Source organism: Ceratocystis lukuohia (genome assembly GCF_044167205.1).
Source record: "Ceratocystis lukuohia strain C4212 chromosome Unknown Supercontig4_pilon, whole genome shotgun sequence".
Lineage (NCBI taxonomy): Eukaryota > Fungi > Ascomycota > Sordariomycetes > Microascales > Ceratocystidaceae > Ceratocystis > Ceratocystis lukuohia.
This window is the reverse complement of record NW_027263523.1, coordinates 2,891,821-2,911,350: the sequence shown is the minus strand read 5'-3', so window position 1 is coordinate 2,911,350 and position 19,530 is coordinate 2,891,821. Positions and strand designations below refer to the sequence as shown.

The 19,530-nt window shown below is 50.2% G+C and overlaps 4 protein-coding genes across 4 annotated transcripts; 3 read left to right on the top strand and 1 right to left on the bottom strand.

The window, feature by feature from the left end:
• Window positions 1-335: 335 nt before the first annotated feature.
• On the top strand, window positions 336-3,105 carry HOO65_040672 (Sexual differentiation process protein isp4; the record flags this gene model as incomplete). Its single annotated transcript, XM_071002583.1, has 6 exons — window positions 336-1,104; window positions 1,168-1,507; window positions 1,571-1,789; window positions 1,853-2,048; window positions 2,113-2,318; window positions 2,376-3,105. 6 exons carry the CDS (start codon window positions 336-338, stop codon window positions 3,103-3,105), a joined length of 2,460 nt encoding a protein of 819 aa, XP_070859515.1.
• Window positions 3,106-3,361: 256 nt separating this feature from the next.
• On the bottom strand, window positions 3,362-4,904 carry HOO65_040671 (putative pyruvate dehydrogenase protein X component mitochondrial; the record flags this gene model as incomplete). Its single annotated transcript, XM_071002787.1, has 2 exons — window positions 3,362-4,563; window positions 4,838-4,904. The coding sequence occupies 2 exons, from the start codon at window positions 4,902-4,904 to the stop codon at window positions 3,362-3,364; spliced, it is 1,269 nt and encodes a 422-aa protein (XP_070859514.1).
• Window positions 4,905-5,583: 679 nt separating this feature from the next.
• HOO65_040670 (uncharacterized protein) lies at window positions 5,584-6,690 on the top strand (the record flags this gene model as incomplete). Its single annotated transcript, XM_071000705.1, has 1 exon — window positions 5,584-6,690. The coding sequence occupies one exon, from the start codon at window positions 5,584-5,586 to the stop codon at window positions 6,688-6,690; it is 1,107 nt and encodes a 368-aa protein (XP_070859513.1).
• An 8,628-nt stretch (window positions 6,691-15,318) lies between these two features.
• HOO65_040669 (putative leucine-rich repeat-containing protein) lies at window positions 15,319-18,363 on the top strand (the record flags this gene model as incomplete). The annotated part of the gene is made up of 1 exon (XM_071000704.1): window positions 15,319-18,363. The coding sequence occupies one exon, from the start codon at window positions 15,319-15,321 to the stop codon at window positions 18,361-18,363; it is 3,045 nt and encodes a 1,014-aa protein (XP_070859512.1).
• Between the last annotated feature and the right edge of the window lie 1,167 nt (window positions 18,364-19,530).

Here is a 19,530-nt window from a genome sequence, read left to right as displayed (position 1 = left end):
ACAACCAGCCATAAAGTTGGCCAGTTTGTCGGTGTCGCAATCACAGACGCCCGCCCATGAGCAAAAAAGAAAAAGGTTCAAGGCAACCCCCAATACTAGATTATATGGCTATATAGTGCGGTATTTCTTTTGTGCTCTTATACGATATTACAGCTGTTACTTCCAGAGCCAGGTATCTCTTTTTTGCAACGTGTCTTTTGCGCCTCTGCCACTTCGTTACTGGCTTGGCCACAATCTGTCCTTCGTTCTTCCTTTGGCCCTCCACTCTTGCAACTGATACATACGCTCGCCGTGCCATTTTATATGATATAGACTGCCATCTATCCTGCGGGCCAATGGCTCGTTCTTCAGCCTCAAAAGCCGCTTCTGGCTCTACCGCTCGTAGCCTGGAACCCAGAGCAGCTTATAGTAAAAGCAAAGCCTTGAACCATGGCTCTGGAAGCGAGGCCAAGGCCACCCACGACGACGACGATGATGACGATGGTGGCTTCTCTGAAAATGAGGGGCTTTTGGCCCCTTTAAGCGACGGGATTGAGCTGCGGCACTTGCACCACAAGTCTAAACCCATAAACTCGAACTCCGACTCAGACGCCACGCTTCCCGTGTCATCTGATAGTGACGAGGACGGCGATTGGGAGGAAAACTCTCCGTACCCCGAGGTTCGTGCTGCTGTGCACAACTACGACGAAGAAATGCCCTGTGACACGGTGCGTGTTTGGGTTATCGGCCTCGGCCTTGTCGTCTTTGGAGCCTCCATGAACTCGCTGTTCTCACTGCGCTCGCCATCCATCAGCGTCAGCGCGCTGCTTGCCCAGGTAATTGCCTGGCCATTGGGCCACGGGTGGGCGCTATTAGTGCCTAACTGCGCTTTCAATATATTTGGCCGCGAACTGAGTCTCAACCCGGGGCCGTTCAACATCAAAGAGCACACCATCATCGTCATCATGGCCAGCGTATCGTTCAGTGTGGCTTATGCAACAGATATCATCCTGGCCCAGAGAATCTTCTACAAGCAGAATTTTGGACTTGTGTGGCAACTGATGCTGACTGTATCCTCACAGTCGGTGGGATATGGCATTGCCGGCATGCTGCGGCGTTTCCTAGGTACGCCTTCATCTTTTTATCTTTGAACGCCCCCGAAAGCTCATAGCTAACACCTACCCCTAGTCTATCCCGCTTCTATGATTTGGCCTGGCAATCTGGCGGCCATCACCCTCATGAACGCCATGTACGAGAAGGTCCCCGATCGCGACCCTTCTGTGCTCGGCGGCAACATGTTGCGCTATCACTGGTTCGGGCTCATGGTGGGAGCCTCTTTTTTATACTACTTTATCCCGGGCTTTCTTGCCCAGTTCCTAAGTGTCTTCAGTATCGTCACATGGTTCGCTCCTAAAAACGTGGCTATCAACCAACTCTTTGGTGGCGAGAACGGACTCTCACTTCTACCTCTGACGTTCGACTGGACCCAGATCACAGGATACGTTGGGTCGCCGCTGGTTCCTCCATGGTAAGATATATGCCGGTCGGTCATAGAACCTGGACACCAAGCTGACAATCGAGGTGTCTCTAGGGTTGCCATTTTCAACACGCTCATCGGTGTAGTCGGCTTCTACATCATCCTCACTGCTTTGCTTCATTTTTCCAATACTTGGTACTCGCACTATCTACCTATCAGCGACTCTGCAACCTATGATAATCTCGGTCACAAATACGATACCAGCCGCATTTTGTCACCAGAAATGACGCTTGACGAGAATGCATACAAGAACTACTCACCCCTCTTTATCAGGTACCAACGAACCCCATAAATGGCTGTAGCAACATAGAGATAAGTGGGACTAACACTCTGTAGCACCACCTTTGCCATGGCCTATGGCCTGTCCTTTGCTGCCATCGCAAGTCTAGTTGTATATACGTGGCTACACCATCGCCACCAGATCATAAACCAATGGCGTGACAGCACGCACGAGAAGCCCGATATCCACATGAAACTGATGCGCAAGTATCCCGAGGCTCCAACATGGTGGTACATGAGCTTGTTTGGCATTGTGAGTCTAAGTCTGACTATTCCTCTTGTATTTACCCGTATTACTAACTATATCTCTTGGTTAGATGATGTGCATTGGCTTCATTACTGTCTTAGGCTACCCTACCAATCTTTCGTGGTGGGCGTTCCTACTAGCAATCTTCCTTGCCTTTCTGTTTGCCTTGCCAGTTGGCATCATTCAGGCTGTCACAAATAACCAAATTGGCCTGAATGTGCTGACCGAGTTCATCTACGGCTATATCCAGCCAGGCCGGCCGTTGGCACTGATGCTGTGTGTACACATTCCCCCTCTCTAGCCTGCTCTTGCTTGCTAACTGCTGCCTCCCAGTTTCAAAACCTACGGCTTTATCACCATGTCGCAAGCCCTGAACTTCGTCTCTGACCTTAAGCTTGGCCATTACATGAAGATCCCACCCCGGACTCTCTTTCTCACCCAAGTCGTCGCTACTACGGTTTCGTGCTTTGTGCAGGTATTTACTTTGAGCGCCTCACTAGCCACCATCCCCAATGTGTGCGAAGCCGACCAAGCCGACCACTTTACCTGCCCCGGCGGTCGTGTTTTCTTCTCAGCTTCAGTGATCTGGGGCCTGATTGGGCCGGCACGCGTCTTCTCTCCTGGCCAGATCTACTACGGGCTATTTTGGTTCTTCATTATCGGCGCAATCACGCCCGTCTTGCTGTTTTACGGTGCCAAGCGCTGGCCACGCTCTTTTATGAAAAATCTAATTGCCCCGCTGATTTTTGGCGGTGCTGGCGCCATTCCGCCTGCCACGCCGCTCAACTACCTCAGCTGGGGCATTGTCGGCTATTTCTTCCAGTACCATCTACGTAAGGTCCATCCACGCTGGTGGACACGTCTGAACTTCTTAACGGCATCTGGTCTTGACTTGGGTCTGGCTCTAGCCACGGTTTTCGCCTTCTTCGCTTTTACCATGCATGGCATCGAGGGTCCAGATTGGTGGGGCAATAGGCTAGGCAAAAACACACTGGATGCCCAGGGCGGGGCAGTGCTAATCAAACTACCGGAGGGCCAGGCATTTGGGCCCAAGTCGTGGTGAGTAGGCGGTGAATATCTAGAAGAGTATGAGGAGGGAGAGGAAGTTAGAGAAGTAGGATGGGATGGGATATATAAGGGAAGCAAGATATAATAAGGATATTAACAAACTACTGTTGCAACGGCGCCAGGCGTATATAAAGGGATTCTATGGCTACAAATACACAACGTCATCAAGGCTTTAGGCTTTACCTATCTTCTCTTCACGCTCACACGCTCACTTGCACATTTACCCACTCATCGCTAGTTACTTTGTCTTTTTACAGAACCAGTCTCGCCGGCTCGTTTTCCAGGATCAGCTTGACACGCTCCAGGAAAACGGACGCACGGTTCGCCTCACCCTCAGGAACGACCAGCGAGAAGACGTTGTTCGCGGGGTCAAACGACGCTGACACAGGGGCACCAGTAGCCACAGCGCGAGGAGCCTTCTTGCCAGCCAGAACATCGATAATGTCCTGCTTCGGCTCAGAGGCCTTGGCAGGCGGAGCTAGGAACGAAGTCTCGGCCAGAGCCTCGACCTGAGGCACATAGAAGCCACGTGAAACCTTGGCCGCGACAGAGTCGAGACCCAGCACAGCGTTGAACAGGTCATCGGCAGAAGGGGCGCGAGGCAGAGCGGGCAAGTCATCATTAGCCAATTCAGAAGCACGCGAGATGAAAGTGCTAAGCGGCAGGTTGACACCAAGAGACTTGCGGATCTTGTGCTGTGCCTCGAGGACCTTGGTGAGCGATACGGGCAGAGTAACCTCGAGGTCCTGAGGGATGGGTTCAGCAACCAGCTCCTCAACGGGGGCAGTAGACTTCTTGGGCTCGGGCTTCGGCGCGGGCTTGATGTTGCTCAGGTCCAGTTTGGCAAGGGCGTCGAAGCGAGCCTTCACACGGCCAGGGGCATCAGCACCGATGGAGCCAACGTAGGCCAGAATGTCACCCTTGGTCAGGCGGCCATTAGGTCCGGTAGCGGGGATAGTGTTGAGGGTAGCCTTGTCGATATGGTGGGCATGCACAAGACCGAGCACGGAGGGCAGCAGAGTCTGGTTCTGGGCAGGAGCAGAGCCGGGGGCAACAGGGCCCGAGGCAGCCTTTGGAGCCGCAGCAGAGCCGGGGGACGAAGCAGCAGCTGCAGGAGCGGAGGTTGAGGAAGAGGAGGGAGAGGCAGAAACATCAGCCGGGATTTCAAGGGTAGACAGGTCATCGTCGATCTCAGCAACGACAGCAATGCGCGTGCCGACAGCGATGCCCTTAGAGCCACTTTGGGTGAAGATCTTCATAAGCACACCTTCGTCCTGGGCCTCGACGTCCATGGTAGCCTTATCCGTTTCGATCTCTAGTAGCACATCGCCGGCCTGGAAGGACTGGCCCTCGGTGACGCGCCATTGGGCAATATTACCCTCGGTCATAGTGGGCGAAAGCGCGGGCATGGTGAAGTTCTGGGCAATGAGACTGCGGGCGGTGGAGTGGAAGCCTAAAGAAGGAGGATTAGGCGAGTTAGTTTCTGAGCTATCGACCGATACACCAAGACGGAGAAGTGTCGGAAGTGCGGCAGGAGGAGGCTACTTAGCCCCCGAATAGCAGCACAACCCGGGAGGCCAACCCGAGATCCATAATTATTAAAGATCAGATAAGCTGAGCCGGAGATATCTCCAGCGAGTTGGCGCCTCCCTCAAAGCAGCCGGGGCCTCTCTCCGATATGACGGAGCACCCCCTCCCCAATTAACCGTCACCGAAAGAAGACTCACCACGCACACCCATACGACGTCCTCCTGCCCGCAGGCCGGCAAGCACAGCGAAACGCGCAGTCGACATTTTGTGTGTAGTTAGCAGAAAGAAGAGAAAAAATTAAAGCCCGCGAAACAAAAATAAAAAAAAGGAAATGTGCGATGTTTAGGAAAGAGTTGAATTAAGCCTCAACGTTTGGCTTCGCTTCAAATCGCTCCGAAAATAAATTAAAAAAAAAAAAGAATTAAAAAAAACAGACCATCAATATAGAAAAAAAGCTAGCTAGATGAAGAAAAAAAAGCCCCTCTCTAGATGTCCGCTATAACGGCTCCCGCCTCTATAAAGCCCCTGTAGCCGCCCTTGCTTCAGTGGGCTACAGGCGCCTAAATCGCCAAAAGAAAATCTAGGCAAGGTTTGAGCCTTCTTGGCTCGGATTCCCCCGGAAGACCACACAAGGCAAGCGTAGCCGCCGTCACAAGAGACAGCTTAGTCATCGGTGAACGAGAACAATGATCTAACCCTTGACCCTGCCCCACTTACCTTTTTTTTTTTCCGCTGAACGGATGCCCCACCTAAGCTTAGAAACCAACCTAGGACGAGTCTTTGGAATCGTGAAGTCCAGTGTTCAGCGACGAAACCCACCCCTAGCAGAAACATGGGTAGTGGAAACTTTCTTGCTAGTTCGAACTGCCAATTGGAGATAATCCGCAGTCTGTGTGCATTTGCATTTATATTCTAGCCTGTTTAACTTGCTCCCTTCATCACAATGGCTCTAGCGGTTGCCCTAGCCCGGGTTCCCGGCTCCGCTGCGTATACAGCTACCTCCGTCCGGTCTCCTCTGCTAATGCGCATACGCCCACACACTCGCCTTGCCTCGCACAAGGCCCCCACTACGCTTCGGCCTAATCTTTCCGCATTAAAGCGCCGGGCGCCGGCTCCCACCTCCTTGCCGGCAAAGGATACGTCTAAACCCATTCCACCGATCCAGACCTCTCAAACACCTTCACCGTCATCGCCACCCACTGGCTCGCAGTCGCCACCCCCCATGCGAGGAACTGCAGTCACGCTGACCTCATACGCTTACATGCGCGATATAGCACGCAAAACGGCACCAACTACCTTGTATCAGGCACCAAACCACTTCTGGATGTACGCCAGCAGCTGGGCTACAGGCGCCTTCTGTTTCGCCTATGCTGGCTATCACTTAACCACTATTTACTATAATCCGCCGACGGGACTAGCGTGGTATGTGCCCAAAATGTTTGGAGTCATCTGCGTGGCCATGGGTGCTCTGGGTAGCTACTACATTCTGCGCTCGTCGAATGTGATCCACCGCATCCGCGTATTGCCGCAATCACAAACGTCTACATCACCGGGGGCCGCTGGTGTCCAGACGGGTTCCAGCGTTGCGCAAATCGTCAGCCAAAAAATCACCGAGCTGCCGCTAGAGATCGAGGTGAAGCGCATGCTGCCGTTCCTACCGGCACGTGTAGTCAACACGACAACGTCGTCTGTGTCTATGGATGGTACTCTGGCCAAGCCAGCACCACAGCACCTGAGTGAAGCAGAGCGCCATGAGCTGCGGCTGGCTCAAGAACGCGCACGTGCAGCTGCCGTGCAGTACGAAAAGGACCATCTGATGACAGCCCCGTTCCGGCATTTTGCGCGCGGTGCCCAAACTGCTTGGCATGGCGTTAAACAGGCACTAGTCGGCAGTGGCTTTGTTAGAGTCAAGGTTGAAGGCGCCGGGAAGGGCACGTATAAGCTCGATGTGACCAATGGACTGGCTCTCAACGAGGGCAGAGTCCTAGATAAGCTAGTCAAAATCGAGATGAAGGAGGCGCCTAAGGGCCTGCAGTTGTACCGCAGCTAGAGTGGCGCAGCGGTGTAGGGGCGGCCAGGAGGTCAGGGCAGGACAAGACATGACGGGAAGCATGAGCTTTTTTTTTTTTTTCTACTTTTTCCTTTTGCGTTGGCCGTGGGACTGTAAGATAGCGATGGGGTGGGACAGGTTATAGAACGAAGAGGACAGTGTGCAACAGATGTGGTATTCTAGGTAGGCATGGATGAAGGTATATGGGAGTGTGTGGCGATATGTGAGAGTACGCGAGGGTGCAATAAGATCATAGCCAGCGTACAGCCAGCATACATCCCGTGTACAATGACGGCGATCGCTGTGACAACAGGGGGAGCTGGCAGTGTGTAATTCAACAGAGCTCTCTTCCGTTGCTTCACTTTCTGGTGAGCCCAGTCAACTCTGTATCTCCTCGTCCATTTAAATCACTCTGACATCTTCCTCTCAACAGCAATATCCCTTCTTTTTCTTCTTATACCCTACGGTGGCTATCCGCAAGCTGTGTTGAGCCAGGCCCTTGTGGTCATCTCTGGTCCCTGTGTAACATCAACCCAACGTCACTCAGCAGGCGGCAAGACAGGCAAGTCTTCTGACCTTTGCGTGGTTTTTTTTTTCTCTCAGCACGCCTTCTCGTCCCTTGAAATTCCATGGGAAATGGACGTTGATACTATGGTTGGGCTTCTTTGACACTACAGTCATGTGATTCCATCAGCGCAAAGAGAAGGGAAGCAACAGGGCTATCTGGGCCACATGATTGCATTGCATCATGACTTGGGATGAAGGTGTGTTTACAGAGCAAACAGCGCAAACACCATCTTTCAATGCTCAACCGGTTGTGTGATCTTTTCTATTCTAATGTCTCGATATTTGCTACTTTATTCTTGTGAGAAGCCTGGCCCCTCCCTACAAGACTGCTGAGGAAGATACACAACACCCCCCCCCCCCGCCCTTCTTGTACGACGGTCTCTTTCTAAAGGGAGAAAGACGCCATTATGAAAAGGGAAAGCAGCTGCAGTTTTGTTTAATGTCCCTTTGTCTTTTCTGCTTAACCACGTACGAATATCAGCGCACGCAATGTTGACACGTTCCTGGCCACAGCAGGGCATTGAATGCACGCTGGGGTGGAACAGAATGGGTCTCTCCTGTATCTTTTGTTCTTTCTGTCACTCTAGCTGAGGATTTACTCCGCTCGTCTGTTGGCGTATGTCTCTCCGTAGCGCAAACTCACGCAAACCTTGGTATACGCAGCCCTCGAAGCCCAACAAACACCTAAAGTGCCCTTTGACTTCCTCTGTCGGATTGCCTGCCAGTCATCAGCGCCAGGTTGTTTCGCTCTAAGCTATCATTGGGCTTTGTTTAGACTTGGATTTTCCCTAGCGCAATTTCTAGGCTCTGCTAGCTGTCGCTAGGGCGTTGTCTAGGAACAAGCCGGTCGCTTTGCTAGTGTTTGAGCCAAGTCCTAAATAGGCTCATAGCAGTAGCACTAGTTACGGTAGTGTTGTTCTATTAGGGTTACCATAGGGTCTGTCGATGAGATTTGACATCAACATCTGAGAAGCCAAAAAAAGATTATCTTGACACCAAGAGCAAGGAAGGATTTTGATGTTTTGTCGCTCGCTCGTGTTAGCTCAGCTGATGTGGATTTCATATGGCCCCCGCTGCTCATTTGATATCATAGCGCCAACAAGACAAGCAAGCAAAAGAGGGGTAAATCATGAGATATGGACAAGACGAGCCAGCCGTCCAAGAAGGTAGACGAAGAGTAGGCGATAAGACGGGAAAGTGAAAAAAAAAGGATAAAAAAAAGGGTTCAGCTCACATGAGAACGCAAATTTTTCCTTCTTTTGTCGCAGCAGACGGGGAGAAAAGAAAAAGGCCCCTGGACTGGGGAAAACGAGGCTTGCGCGATGGATCGTGACACTGGGAAGACAAAGACAAGCAACAGCAGCAGTAGTGCAGTGGTGGATGTCGTATATAATAACCAAGTACATACGCACATGCATCAAGTGCATTGTGCAGGCGGGTTATGGTGTGGACTTTGCAAATAGACTTTACAGAAGTACATGTATTGCGTGTGGCGAGTCGTAAGTATTTAGATACTGTATCGATAGATAGCAGGTACATAGTTCCATATGCACTCCAAAGTCTCACTACCTGTTGCCTTACAGGGGCCAGGCCCACCAGACAAGCAGCCACGACACGGTTTACCGTCATTTTTTGCATCTTGACTCTTTTCCTACGACCTCTCCTGATTGCACCATTAATAGATACTATACAATCATGTATACATGCGAGGAGCCATCCCCCGCTTTCCCCGCTTCCTCCGCCAGCTTTCAGTTGAAATCGTTTAGCATTGCATCACATCTCCCAGGCATGCGCATTCCTATTTTGCAGGTACCTACATATCCTACAGCTCCTTGCCCGACAGAAGAGCAGATACAAGAGGAAGGGGGAAAGATCAGAGGGCCAATGGATGGCAGGATTAGAGAGCGAGGCCGCGAGCAAGCGAGCATCGAGATCAAGACGGGGCATCAGACAGCCGGCCGGTTCTATGTATGTATGCACCTATGAGCGTATTGCATCGGTAGGTAGGGCTGATCTGGCTAACAGCGGATACGACGGTAGACTGTAAGTGTGAGATGCGAGATGAGATGGGAGAGGATGGAGATGCATAAGTTTATGTGTTAGTAAGCGGAAAGCTAGCAGACCGGGCGGTGTCTGTGTGTTGCTTTGGCGTGTGAAGAAGAGCAAAACGGTGTGTATATCAACAACGGTGTGCTGTGGTGTGTTGTGCTGTCTTGAGCTGATCTGTGCTGTGCTACGATGCTACTAGTCCTCGTGAGCCTGTCTGCTGCTTTGCCATGCCTATACTAGCGCATATAAACAGTACATTTTCACCGGGAAGCACTATGTTGGTGAGGTCTACGCCCCACTAGAGCGGGCAGAGAAGGAAAAAGGGCCAGATGAAGTGAGCTGGAAAGGAACCAATCGACAGCTGCCTTTTTGCGGGGGAGTCCTTTTCGAGTGGGTTTTGGGTTTGATTTCTCGAATGTGCACAAGCCATCGCATGCTGCTCCGTGTCTGTGTCTGTGTTCTGAATCTGTATCTGTATCTATACTTGAAAATACACCAAGATGAGACGAATATTTGTTAGCATGCGCTTTCATGTAGCACACAGCGCAAATTTGCTTTCCTTCCCTTTCCTATTGTTGAAGCGGGGTTTCTCTTTTTTTTTTTTTTTTCTTCCCTGTCAAGACAGAGCTCCACGCTCAAGTCCTTTTGCCATCAGCATTAAGGATCGCCTATCTCTTATCTTATCAGTTAAATCCTTCTGCCACTCCCACAAACAAAAGACATCGGATTTTTGGAGAAAGTGACGTTATCTCCCACTCCCAGGCTGGTGATCTTCCCAGCTAAAGCAACTGCATTCCTTGGCACGGATTTCAGCACTGCGCGTGAGTGTTTGGCCGCTGGCAAGGAATGGGGATGGCTTTGAAGACAAAAGGCTCTAGAAGAACATTCTTTAGAACAAAAGGAACATTGCTTCTATCAGATAAAAACAACAAGCGAGCGAAACACTCTCCGTTGATTTTCATGCGTTGGCTTGTTTATCCCTTGAACACAGAAAAAAAGAACGGTAGGGTGCCCAGGCTAGTTAATGCCTTAACTTAAGCCTGTGCTTTTTTTTTTTGGTACAGGCATTAAGAGCCCCATTATTTAGGGTTGAACAAGGCAAAAGACAAGGATAAGGGAGGTGATGCGAGAGAAAAGAGAGAAAGACCCTCTTTTATTGAGAGCAGAGCGCTTCTCCTAGGTAGGCTTGTTCTTGTTCTTGCTCTTTTTTTTTTTTTTTTTTTTTTTTTTTTTTTTTTTCGCCGTGTGTCACCAAACGTCAGAACATTGTTTACAGCTCTGGCGCCATTGCCGTGCGATGTGAATATTTAGAACACCCCACTTCCCTCTGTGGCCCAATGAAATCAAGATCACGGTAAGGGATTGCAGAAAGCAAGAGGTGAAATCTTATGAGTTGCCTCACTTTGCAGTTGACCAGTAAAAAAACAGAATAACCATATGGCCCCAAGCAAGGCAGCAGGAAACAGCAGCAAATACAAGTAAGCCAGCCAATAGCAGTGGCAGGGAGGCTCCAGTATGGCTTTTGAGGAAGGCGCTGCCTTTGTTGTTGCATCGTGAAAAATTTTACTCCTTTTCTTGCATCGCATGAGAAACGGGGGAGGGTATAATAAAATACCGAAAATAAAAGACTAATTCCTATCGCCAACAACGACGTCATGGATGGTGTCGATACAAAGTTTGCTTCATCTCAGTTGACCAAAGTGGCTAGCTAAACGTGACCTGGGTCTCGGCCGAGAACTGCGACCACGACAACGACGACCAACCATTCAAAGCTGCAAGTTTGGGCTGTTTGGGCTAGGACGAGTCCGGGATGGCGTCGTCTTGATTTTCTCTTGCTATATATATCGACAACGTGCACGCTTGAAGTGTGCACAGCACACACCCGTCCTTACCACTGTATTGGGCGACAGTTTGTCGGTGTGCAGACTGGTTTGCATTTGTGATTGGAATGGAATGGAAATGCAACTTGGGAATCTTGAAACATTTTTCTTGTTTTGGAAAGATTTGGTCGGCTGATGTCATTGGCCTAGTCCTCTTCTCTAGTAGTGAGCTTGACAGTGTGTCTTCTCCGTTACCCATATCAAGCCAAGCAGACCAAGTGCTCATGCTGTTTAGTTCTACCTTCTACCTCTGCAACCGAGTCAGCACAAGCACGGGTACAGATACTTACGTCATGCGCTTCGAGGAGCAAGGTGGCCCGAATGACCCCGCCTGCGCCTCTTCGTTCTTCGTTTTCTTTGTTCTCGTGAGGCCAGGCCAGGCGGGCAAGAAGGAAGGGGAAAGAAAAAAAAAAAAAAAAAAAAAAAAAAAGAGAGAGATAATAGACTTTAATTGACTGCGGAAAAAGAGGGGGCTAGACTTCTGGATCTTTCTGGGTATGCCCAGCCTAGGCTCGAGAAAATTCTGCAAGTGTACAGGCGTCTGTAACAAAGGAGCAGAACAAAATGAGAGATAGAGTTAGACTGTGCAGATAAGAAGAAAGTGAGTGAGAGAATGGGAAACCCTGACACCTGACGATGGGGGGGGGGGGGTGACCCTTGCAAGGGTTAGCTACAATAGAGGGCTCAGGCCAGCCGGTGATAGCGGGACGGAGACACAGAGAGACGAATGAAATGAATATGGAGGGGTGTCTGACTTCCATAAAAGCAGCATGTGCAAAAAATTCTCCGTTCACAGGCAGTCAATCTGCTCCGGCCAGTCCAGTTTCTCCTTGCTTTCTCGCCGCACTATATGCTATGCATGATGTAAGATATTAAGATGCACGATTCACGATTCACGATGCAAATGCTGTGCAGTCTAGGACAGCTTGAGACATACAGGAATAAAATGAACGCGGGAGGAAAAACGAAAAACAAATAAGCCAACCGTTTATATTGCGGTGTTGCGGTTGTTCTGTCTCGTCTGGCGTTTGTAGACTTGCTATTGATGCTGTTGTGGCGGCGGCTCATTGCCATTACGTATGCCCTGCCCTGCTTGTATTATTCTTGACCTTGCCCTTGTCAATGCCCCCTCTTTGCTGTTCTATTCCGCAGCTCTCAGTGCGTGATCTGCCCCCCCTCCCAACTGCAACAAGAGATATGGAAAGTAGAGAAGTGGTGGAAAAAAAGAGCTCCTCCCCCATGAAGGTGGCGCTGGGGCGGCCACGGACGGCGTGCACGTCCGTTTCTATCGATTCGAATGTCACTGGGAGGCAGAGACAGACACAGGGCCGTTGTTGCTTGCCTCATGTAGATCAAATGGACGATGGACAAAGAAATGGCCAACAGCTGTGTGCAATCACAATGGTCAATCAAAACTTGGGAGGGATTGTCTGTTTTGTTGTGGCTTTGGCCTTGGGATGTTTTGTTTTTGCTCCCTCCAGGCCTCCTTCTGGGCTCCTTTGTATATCGCTTGGGTGCTGTTGCTGTAGTCATCAAGCATTGGCAAGCAGGGGGTTCCTGGAAACCCGAGAGAAGAGACAAGGGAATTGAAGAAAACCAAAGCAAAGAACACAGAAATGAACCAACCGTCATGGGGTTTGTCTTTCCTGTTTTGTCATCTCTCTTCTGTCCATCGCAAACACGCAGAGGAGGGACAGAGACAGAGACAGAGACAGAGACAGAGATAGGCATATGGAAATACTAAGTCAAGACAGGCCAGACACTGCGCTCATCGGGCCTGGTAGACTCAAGGGTCCTTTGTTATTAGCTTTTCTTTTACAGGTACACTTGGTTACAGTAACACTACATTGTAGGAAATGTGCTACAGGCATTACAAGCGGTACAGCACTAAAAGCAGCGCACTAAGGCAACAATGGAGCATGGGGCTTACCCACCTAATTCAGGCCTCACTTGTAAGGGGAAGGGGTCTTTTCGTTACGTTTTACAGGGCTAACCTGCCCTTGAAAGCGAGGCCCCGGACTGGTTGCACACAGCTAAACGGACTGGAAGAGCTGGACTAGAATCAGGGCTTGTCTATAGTTGTATTATTATGGTTACTTGAGGGCCCGCAGAGGCTCATGGGCTTGTGCTGTCCGGCTCTCGAAGCCTACGAAGAGAAAGAAGAAGCAAAGAAAAAAAAAGACACGGACCAACAGAGGATGACCCCTCCATGGATAAGGGGATAAGCAGAAGCCGGCTAATAGAATCAGCAGCGAGGCAAAACAATAACAACAACAACAACAACAACGCAGTAGCAACGACAACAGCAGCAGTGGTAGTAGCAGAGGCAGAAATAGCAGAGGTAGAGGCAGAGCGTAATGTGAGCAAAAGGAGAAATGCTGCTTCTCTGGCTGTAGCTCCTAATTGGCAGCGCCTCGGGGCTTATTTCCCCTGTTGGGCTGTTGCTCTTTTCGGCAGGAAAGAAAAAATGGGGTTGATTTATTGCTCTTTCTTCCCTTTTCTTTTCTTTTTTTCTTTTTTTTTCTTTTTTCTTTTTTATTTTCCTTTTTTTGTTTTATTATTATTATTTGGCTTCCTTGTCTTCGCCATTTTCGCATCTTATCCTCCATCTTTATTCTATTTACTAACCCTCAATCCTCACTTCCTCTTCCTTTCTCTCTTTTTTCCTCTGTCTGTTTCTCATCACCACACAGCCGAAGCAAAGCCGGCCTCGCCATTCAACCCCGCCTGTCCTCATATTGTTATTGTGTGATTTTTCGTTTCTTTCTCTCTTTTCTCGCCAATTTCTTTCCAACAACGTGTGGCTCTTCATTCCTTGTGCCTCATATCACATCATCTTCTCGCCATCGCCATCGCCATTGCCCGCTCTTGCCCCCGTCCAACACCTCAACCAACATCTCGCCTTGATTTTTCCGTCCTCGGGCCGTATTTCTGCTACAAAGCGCGATATAGACGTTGTCTAGCTGCTCTCGATTTGACCGGCTCTCTTCCACGGCTCCCTTCGACTGGTAAGTCCAACCCCAAGCAGGCACACACGCACACACAAGCCACAGCCTTAGTATTTCGTGAACATGAATCGCCATATCTTGCTTTTGCTTCGCATCGCCCTCCTTCTCCCTGTTCTTATATGTCTCGTGAAATGTTGCTCTCTCTCTAGTCTTGTCCTTGCTCATGATCGATTCCTGCTTGCTTCGCTTCGCTTCAGCCCCTCTCTCTTTGTCTTTCTTTTCTTTTCCTTGCCCTCGCTCTCTTGTCTTCCTTGGCTGGCGTGTTTGTCCGTCCCTTTGCCAAATAAGTCCTTCTGGGTAGCCCCTGTATCACAAACCCTGTCTTCCTGTCCTGCCGCTCTATCTGCCTCTTGTTCCTTGTCTTTTGTAATCTTCGCTTTGGGTGGGCGGCCTTGAGTGAAATATCTGCTTTTCTCTTCTATTCGTTCTTTCTTTCTCTCTCTCTCTCCTTTGCATTGGTAGTCCAGCCGATCTTTTTTTTTCGACTGGGACGGCCTCGAAACTAGACAACAATGCACTAATTGTTATCTTATGCTGTCTTCACACTGTTCTCTGCACACTCTCTCTGTTTTTTTTTTTACTTCATTTATCATTGTTAATTTTTTTTTCCCTTCTTTTATCACGTCTGGTTCTAACCCTTCAGCGATTCTTATGCTACGCAGAATTCTTCTGCCTATTCTTCTCCCTTCTCCTCCCTCGGTCTCAATCGAATCGAGCCCGTCGGTTCATTCTCCTCGCCCTGCGATTGAAATCACGATAGCGCCTTCGCTCGCCGACTCGCCCTCGATTCGCTGCTCGTAAATTTCTTTTCTTCGGTCCTCCTCGTCTTGAGCAACCTCGCACAGAACAGAAAATCGTTCTAGACGCACTCACGCGAGATCTTTTCTTCCTCTTCCTCTCTCGGCCTCTTTCCCTCGCTTCTTCTGTGCGTGTGCGTGCAACCCACTCAAAATCTGTCTGTCCTCTCTGCCAAACGCAAACAGAATCAGTCAGCTAGCTGGCAACCACTCAACCCAAGCGGCTCTGCATTAAACCACTATATAAAAGCTTACTCTCTACTCCTTCCCTCCCTACTTCTCTTTCTTTGGTCTCCTCGTACCTCAATGCGGTGATATATACTCATCATGGACTCAGAAGACGGGGAGATTTACATCAAGGTACATACACTGCGTCCCTCTCTCTTCCAAGCTTCCGCCCAGCCCCTGCTAACCTCTGCCACCATTCTCTTGCTCCAGAATCTCGCCAATTATGTGCACAGCAATGAAAAGGCCCTGGCCAATGCCAACACTACAACTCGCCGCGGCCCTATCTCGCGGCATACCCCCTCACACAGCTTGAGCTCTGCCGCTGCCATCCAGCGATCACCCACTCTGCCTGCCCGCCCCTCGACGTCTGCTTCGTCCCTGTCTTTCACGCCCGGCTTCCCTCTTTCTCTTGGCTTTGGCTCGCGGCCATGCAAGTCCACCAAGCTCTCGTTTACCCCCCATCACCTGTTTTATCTGCTTTCTCGCTTTGAGGAGCTGGGCATCGATGTTGGTCCCCTCAAGATTCGCCTGGAAAACATACAGGATACCTCAAACACATCCAACTATGTTTCGTTCCTCAGCAGCGGTCAGCGCTCAAAGACTCACGGCTCCGACATTGATTCTATCCGCTCTGTTTCCAGCATCCGTAGCGTCATGTCGAGTGTAACCACCATGTGGTCCCACTTTGGCTTTGGTGGCAGCATTTCTGCCGCCCGAACCGAACGCCACAAAGCCTTTATCCACACTGAGCTAAAGTACCTGTACTCATCCTTTACAATCATACCTGCCCTGAGACTTGCGCCTGACTGGCGTGCCCGTCTTGTGCGTGGATACGAAGAGTTCCCCTTTGACTCTGCTGTTCCTTTGCATGCATTCAAGAACGTGCAAACCCTTGACCTTGAAGACATCGACTTCCGCCAGTTTTTTGGCTGGGATCGTATGGCTGATCAGCTCAAGTCTCTGACCCTGCGTAGGGCAAGCATTGACGATCCTGCCGATATCCTTATCGACATTGTCCTCGACGATATGGACGGACGTCGTCGTCGTACTGCCAAGGCTCAACATACTCCTCCTCCCACTTGGACAGGTAACTCTGGCGCTGCTTCTAGCCACAGGCGTAGTCCCACTATTGGCGGCCATGGCGATATCCCTAGACTCATGTCCCCCCCGGCCTCACCCGATCCTCGCCGTTCTGCGAGTGACATGCGCATTGGCTCCCTTAACATTCTTGAATCTGCCATATACGATACCTCTTTCTCCACCAATTCGGATTCCATCTCTCGCCAAAACCACCGCATGCGTCGTACTTCTGTATGCCACCCTGAAAATGACGACGGCCAATCACCCACTCGTATTTACCATCCGGCCGCCCCAGCCACTGGTCGCTCCCGCCATGATCGCGATCCATCAATGAATCTTGCCAACCAGACTCGTGTGCCTGAAAAGGTTCGTCGCTCTGGGTCTGGCAGTTCTCATTCGAGCCTCTCGGATTCCTTCCATAGCCAAGTCACGGCCAGACCACACAGTCACCAGCGCCGTGGAAGTGCTTCAAATTTGCTCAACACTGCTAGTAACAGTAGCACTACTGTACTACCTGCTACTAAGTGGCGTTTCTTGCGTCACCTGAGCCTCTCTGACAATGCTCTTACAATAATTCCCGGGTCCAGTTTGGCTCCTCTAGCCAACACTCTGCATTCGCTTGATCTGAGCAGCAATCTGTTTACCCAAGTTCCTGACAGCTTGGCCATATTGACAGCCCTGCGTGCCTTGAATCTTGCCCACTGTATGATAGACTCTCTTCATTCCCTGACACGAAACCCGCTGCCGGCAATTTCCTCGCTAAACCTGCGTGCAAATCGACTCCAGTCGTTGTCTGGTATTGAAAAGCTGTTGCCGCTGGAACGCCTGGATCTACGCGAGAACCGTCTTACGGATCCTGTGGAACTAGCTCGTCTAACCGGGATCCCCTACATTCGCGAGATTTGGGTTGAGGGTAACCCGTTTATTCGTACGCACAAGGATTACCGCATCACCATTTTTAACCTGTTCCGCAAGACGCCTGGCTACACAGAGGATCTGGTGATTGATGGATCTGGACCTAGCTATAGCGAGAAGCGCTATCTGCTGGACCGCGTGCCTGTTCCTGCGGCTGTTCCTGTCGTACGCCAGCCTGCGCCGGAGGTTTATCTTGTGGATATTGGCCTTGGCAGCACCTCGCCGACGCCAAAGCCTACTGCCACGTGTGAGCAGCAGTGTCGACCCCAGCGTGAGCCTACTGTGCTGCGCAAGGACCGTCCTACGCCTCGTCCCGTTACTAACGATGCCCATCGTTCGCCACATCGCCGTAAAAAGGGCAGCAAGAGACGCATTGTTGACCTCTCAACCTCTGAGCCTAGCCGACTCCCCCCACCCACGATGATGACTAATGATATGGCTCCTCCGCCCATACCTAGCGAGTATTTGCGTGGAAGTCAGTCGCAAAAAGCCCCAGAGTTGCCTAGTTTCCCACAAGCTTCTTCCCAGAAGACGCCGGCTTCTAAGGCGAGCACATGTGCACCATCGAGCAAAGAGGCGTTACAGCACGATGGGAGAAAGCAAGAGGCTTGTAAAGCTGCTGCTACTCCTGCTACAGCTACTAATTTTACGGGTGCTCCTGCTATCCCTAGTGCTCGCGTGGCAACTGTCAACAAGCCTAATGCTTCACGCCATCGCCATCGCATTTCACAGTCGTCGGACGTATCACAGCCAGAGCCTGCATCGCCGCCACTGGAGGCACAGGCTCAAACTCCAAAGGTTGTCCCTGCGGCAGACTCGTGCGCTAACACGGTGTGTCCTGTAATATCCCCCGAGTCTGACATATCGGTGCTATATGGCTCTGGTGAGCCGGACGGCAGCGAGTGGGACATGAGTGGTGAGCTGTACCGGCGCAAGATTGAGGCTCTTCGTAGCCAAGTGGGCGAGCGCTATCTGACGATGTTGAGTGAGACGGCGTTGACTGAGGGCTCGCTAGCCGATGGTCGGTGGAAGGCGAGCCCCAGCGTGGAGTTTGCGGCAGACTATAGGCCAGCAATTTCAACGGTGCCACCTTTGCAGCCAGCGTCAATATCAAAGCCGACAGTGGTTAGTGGTCGCATGATTGGCTGAGGGGATGGCCAGCTGTCACACTGACTCTAGTCAATCTGCGGAGTGACAGCAGTCTCTTGGATATTTCTGCTAGGTCCTTTTTCTGTTCTTTACTTTTCATTCTTCCTTTCCCCCCTCTTCTTTATACCCCTACGGATACATGTTTCTTTTCTTTTTCCTTCCCTTCCTTCACTTGTGATACCCGCCCAGGAGGAGGTCATGTCTCCTTGGGCACCCATCCCTCCTTTTATATTTCTCTCTATTTTCAATGCTTCCATAGCTTGATGGGCCTCATATTGTCTAGACTCCTAGATGATGTCGAGATCTTACTTTGCGCTCTTTAGGCTCATAGCAACCTGTTTAGGCGCTTTGAGATGAACGCCATGAGAAAACCTGCTTTTGTCCCCCGACCGCCTTGTTGGGTTGGCTTTTATTTGTCCCTTTTTTTTTACCTTCTTGTTTCTTGTTTTTTTCTTGGTTTGTTTTGTGAAAGCATAGCGAGTTTCGTGTTTTTATTCTAATTGTTGTCTTTTCTGCGACTGTTCTGGCATCGCAGCTTTTGTCAAAGCTGGATTGGATGCATGTACAAAAATCTTGATTTCTTTATTATTTTCTTTTATTTGTTTGGATCTTTATAAGGTCTTATTTTTCCTACTTGTCTCGGTTCTATTTCTTTTGGCATTTTCTTCCTTGGCCTGTGCGTCTTTTTTTTTTCTTTGATTTCATTGATCGAATTCATACCTTTTCTGCAAATTTCGATTTTACTCTGCATGTTCACGATGTGTCTCTGGTGTTTATGATATTTCTGGGTGAAGTTGAAGTTAAACAACATGTTCATGTAGGATCAAGCGATCCCTGGCTATGTAGAATAAGCCCCAAGCGGGATATCACGTGATGCACATTGTTTGTATCACGTGCTGAATGGAGGGTAGGAAAAGAAGGGCAGACAAGAAAATGCTACTCTGAATGCAGCTGCATCTTTGATGTATTAGGAATAGGCAGGCAGATAGGGCAGAAAATACAGACAGTAAGCAGAGCAGAGCTACCAAAAAGGCACTTCTTCTGGATCTTGTGAAGGAACCCCATCCTGGCCAGGTCATGTCAGTAGCCTTAGTCAGCGATGGAACTTGTCTTCTCTCGTGTCTAGCAGCCAGCCAATCAGAGATATAGGACCGTGCGGGGTGCGAC